At 39.8% G+C, this 2385-nt stretch overlaps 1 protein-coding gene across 1 annotated transcript; it reads right to left on the bottom strand.

Moving 5' to 3' along the window:
* Positions 1-396: 396 nt before the first annotated feature.
* Positions 397-1419, bottom strand: LOC115688649 (organ-specific protein S2-like). The gene is made up of 2 exons (XM_030614537.2): positions 1317-1419; positions 397-1110 (listed from the first exon to the last, which is right to left on the bottom strand). Exons 1-2 carry the CDS (start codon positions 1359-1361, stop codon positions 643-645), a joined length of 513 nt encoding a protein of 170 aa, XP_030470397.1. The 5' UTR covers positions 1362-1419; the 3' UTR covers positions 397-642.
* Positions 1420-2385: the final 966 nt, after the last annotated feature.

The raw sequence follows: 2385 nt of genomic DNA on the forward strand, positions 1-2385 counted from the left end.
AATTTTGGCCGAATTCAGTTGAGGTGGCCATCGAATGACACCGAAGTATGATGTATATAAAAATATGCCGATGCTCACATGAACTTGCGTGAAAAAATTTAGCAAATTTAGAGAACATTAGACAATGATGTGGATAAAATTTAGCCAATACGGACGCTCACGTGGACGTTTATTCCCCTTCATCTTATTTTTCTGTTGGATTTAGTCTTAATTCATGGTCAGTTGACATTGGATGGAGTGATCATGATTATCTTGCCTGTAGGTTTTTCCAAATTGGTGTCAGCCTTAGATTCTTCTTTCTTTGATTCTTCTCTCTTCTCGAGTGATTTGTTCCTGCATTGGTTGGTATCAGAGCCGACCATGCGTATGAGCAAGTATCAACTGGAAACATAGGCCTTTTAAAACCACGTTTTATTTTCACCATAGAACTCAACTACTGCCATAGAGCAGAGCAGGAGAATTTGAAAGACAAATTGACAGCCAGACCAACGGAACCCGCCACACCCCATACGATTGCCATAGCCGGACATCAGCTCTATTCGAAGAATTCCCCGGCTTTGACGACACGCGCGTTCACATTACATTGCAAAATTAAGTACATCACACAAAGCAGTAACACCTTATTGTCGTCTTTCTTCACCTTTAGTCATCACCATACGCCGAGATATTGGGCCGTGGCTTGAAATCTTTGGCGAATGACTTCTCCTCTTTGAGCTGAGCATCATCCCCGTAAGCCGATATGTTTGGTCTTGGCTCGAAATCTTCCCTGAATTTCTTCTGTTTGAGCCTGGTGTCACCCCCATAAGCCGAGATGTTGGGCCTCGGCTCGAAATCCTCTGAGAACTTCTTCTCTTTGAGCTTGGCATCGTCCCCATAAGCTGAGATGTTGGGCCTCGGCTCGAAATCGCCGGCAAATCTTCCATCGTCCTCTAGTTTGTTGTCTCCATGGCAGTCGGCCTCCTTCTCGGAGAGAGAAGTGAGATGAGGCTGATCTGATGCAGGGTTGATAGCATGGAGGAGGCCTTCAATTGCTTCTGGCATGGGCTCTTCTTTCATGATGCTCACCCAGTACTCACCTGGGTCTTTTCTTGCATCTGTTGTGGAAGTGAACTGAAAAAGTAAACATAGAAATTTAATGACTGATATAATGGAAGAGTCATAAAAGGGTCAATCATCCATTAATCTGGAACTCCATTCTTCTTTAGAAACTTTTTTTCTTATTTGAACTGGATAATTCTATGGTACTAGTTTGGTTTGACAGTAATCAACAAGGTGCTATCTAAAGGAGAACAATGAGAGCGCATGGGAATGCTTACGATCAGAATGGCGACGACGACCAAGAAAGATACTTGACAATGCATCTCTCGCTCTGTGTTTGAGCTTCTATTTTTGAAGATGAGAATGCTGCTCTAAGTCCGTTCTATTTATAGGAGATGTTCCAAAGAATAACAGGGCATCAAGGCATGGCGCAAGCAACGCACTCATGGCAATTGGTATTGTTCAAACTGATTATTTTAGTCTCGGAATTAATTTAGAGGCCCCCTTTGTTACTCTTCTTCTTTAACAGGATGGGGCCGGGGGTCAACTCACGGAAGTCATAGAATTGCATAAATTTTGTACAAGGACTTAGACCCTCCCTCGGTGATCTCCCCAAATAAGGTGTCGGGCTTCTTATAACAGAGTTCGTAATGTGAATATGGAAAATAAGAGTCCCGCATAAGAACAATAGGAGGAAACTATTTGGATTAAATATGAGAACACCCAGGTAATGAATATCTGAAGGGAGGAGCTCTCAAGTGGATATTGTGCACTTGATAGGCATGATTAAATATAATCTTGACTGAGCACTTTGAAGTTAACTGTCTTAACGGTTGTCTTTGCATGAGACACGAACATGCTTAATGTTGAGAGAGTTTGTGAGAGGCTATATTGTATTATTTGTACTACTTTATTTTTTACTTTTGCTGCGTCGACACAAGGGTTATATTTGACATTCAGAGTGTGAAATATATCAAATATACTTTTATTAACTACTTGACTAAAAGTAAAAAAAAAAAAAAAGAAGGAGTATAAGGGCTAAATGAAGCTTTTTGGATCTATAAAGCATCTTAATGCATAAGCAAAAATTAATAGATTCATTATCTTAAGGTTTAAAGGAAACTAACAATGACATAACTTTTGTACGGCGTTTACTTTGGTGAAATAAATTTTCAAGCGATTATATAAATGTCATAACTTTTGAAAAGAGATCATTTAAGTTACTTTGACAATTTTCTTGTTGGGAAATTCTATGTGCTATTAATTTTTAGCGAGTAGCTTCGGAGGATTCAATGTTGCACAAAGTATTTGCTTTCGTATAGATTTTCTTTCATTGTGACGATCCCC

The sequence above is a fragment of the Syzygium oleosum genome, unplaced genomic scaffold (assembly GCF_021117445.2).
Source record: "Syzygium oleosum isolate NSW1041296 unplaced genomic scaffold, Sole_v2.1 Sole_v2.02, whole genome shotgun sequence".
Classification (NCBI taxonomy): domain Eukaryota; kingdom Viridiplantae; phylum Streptophyta; class Magnoliopsida; order Myrtales; family Myrtaceae; genus Syzygium; species Syzygium oleosum.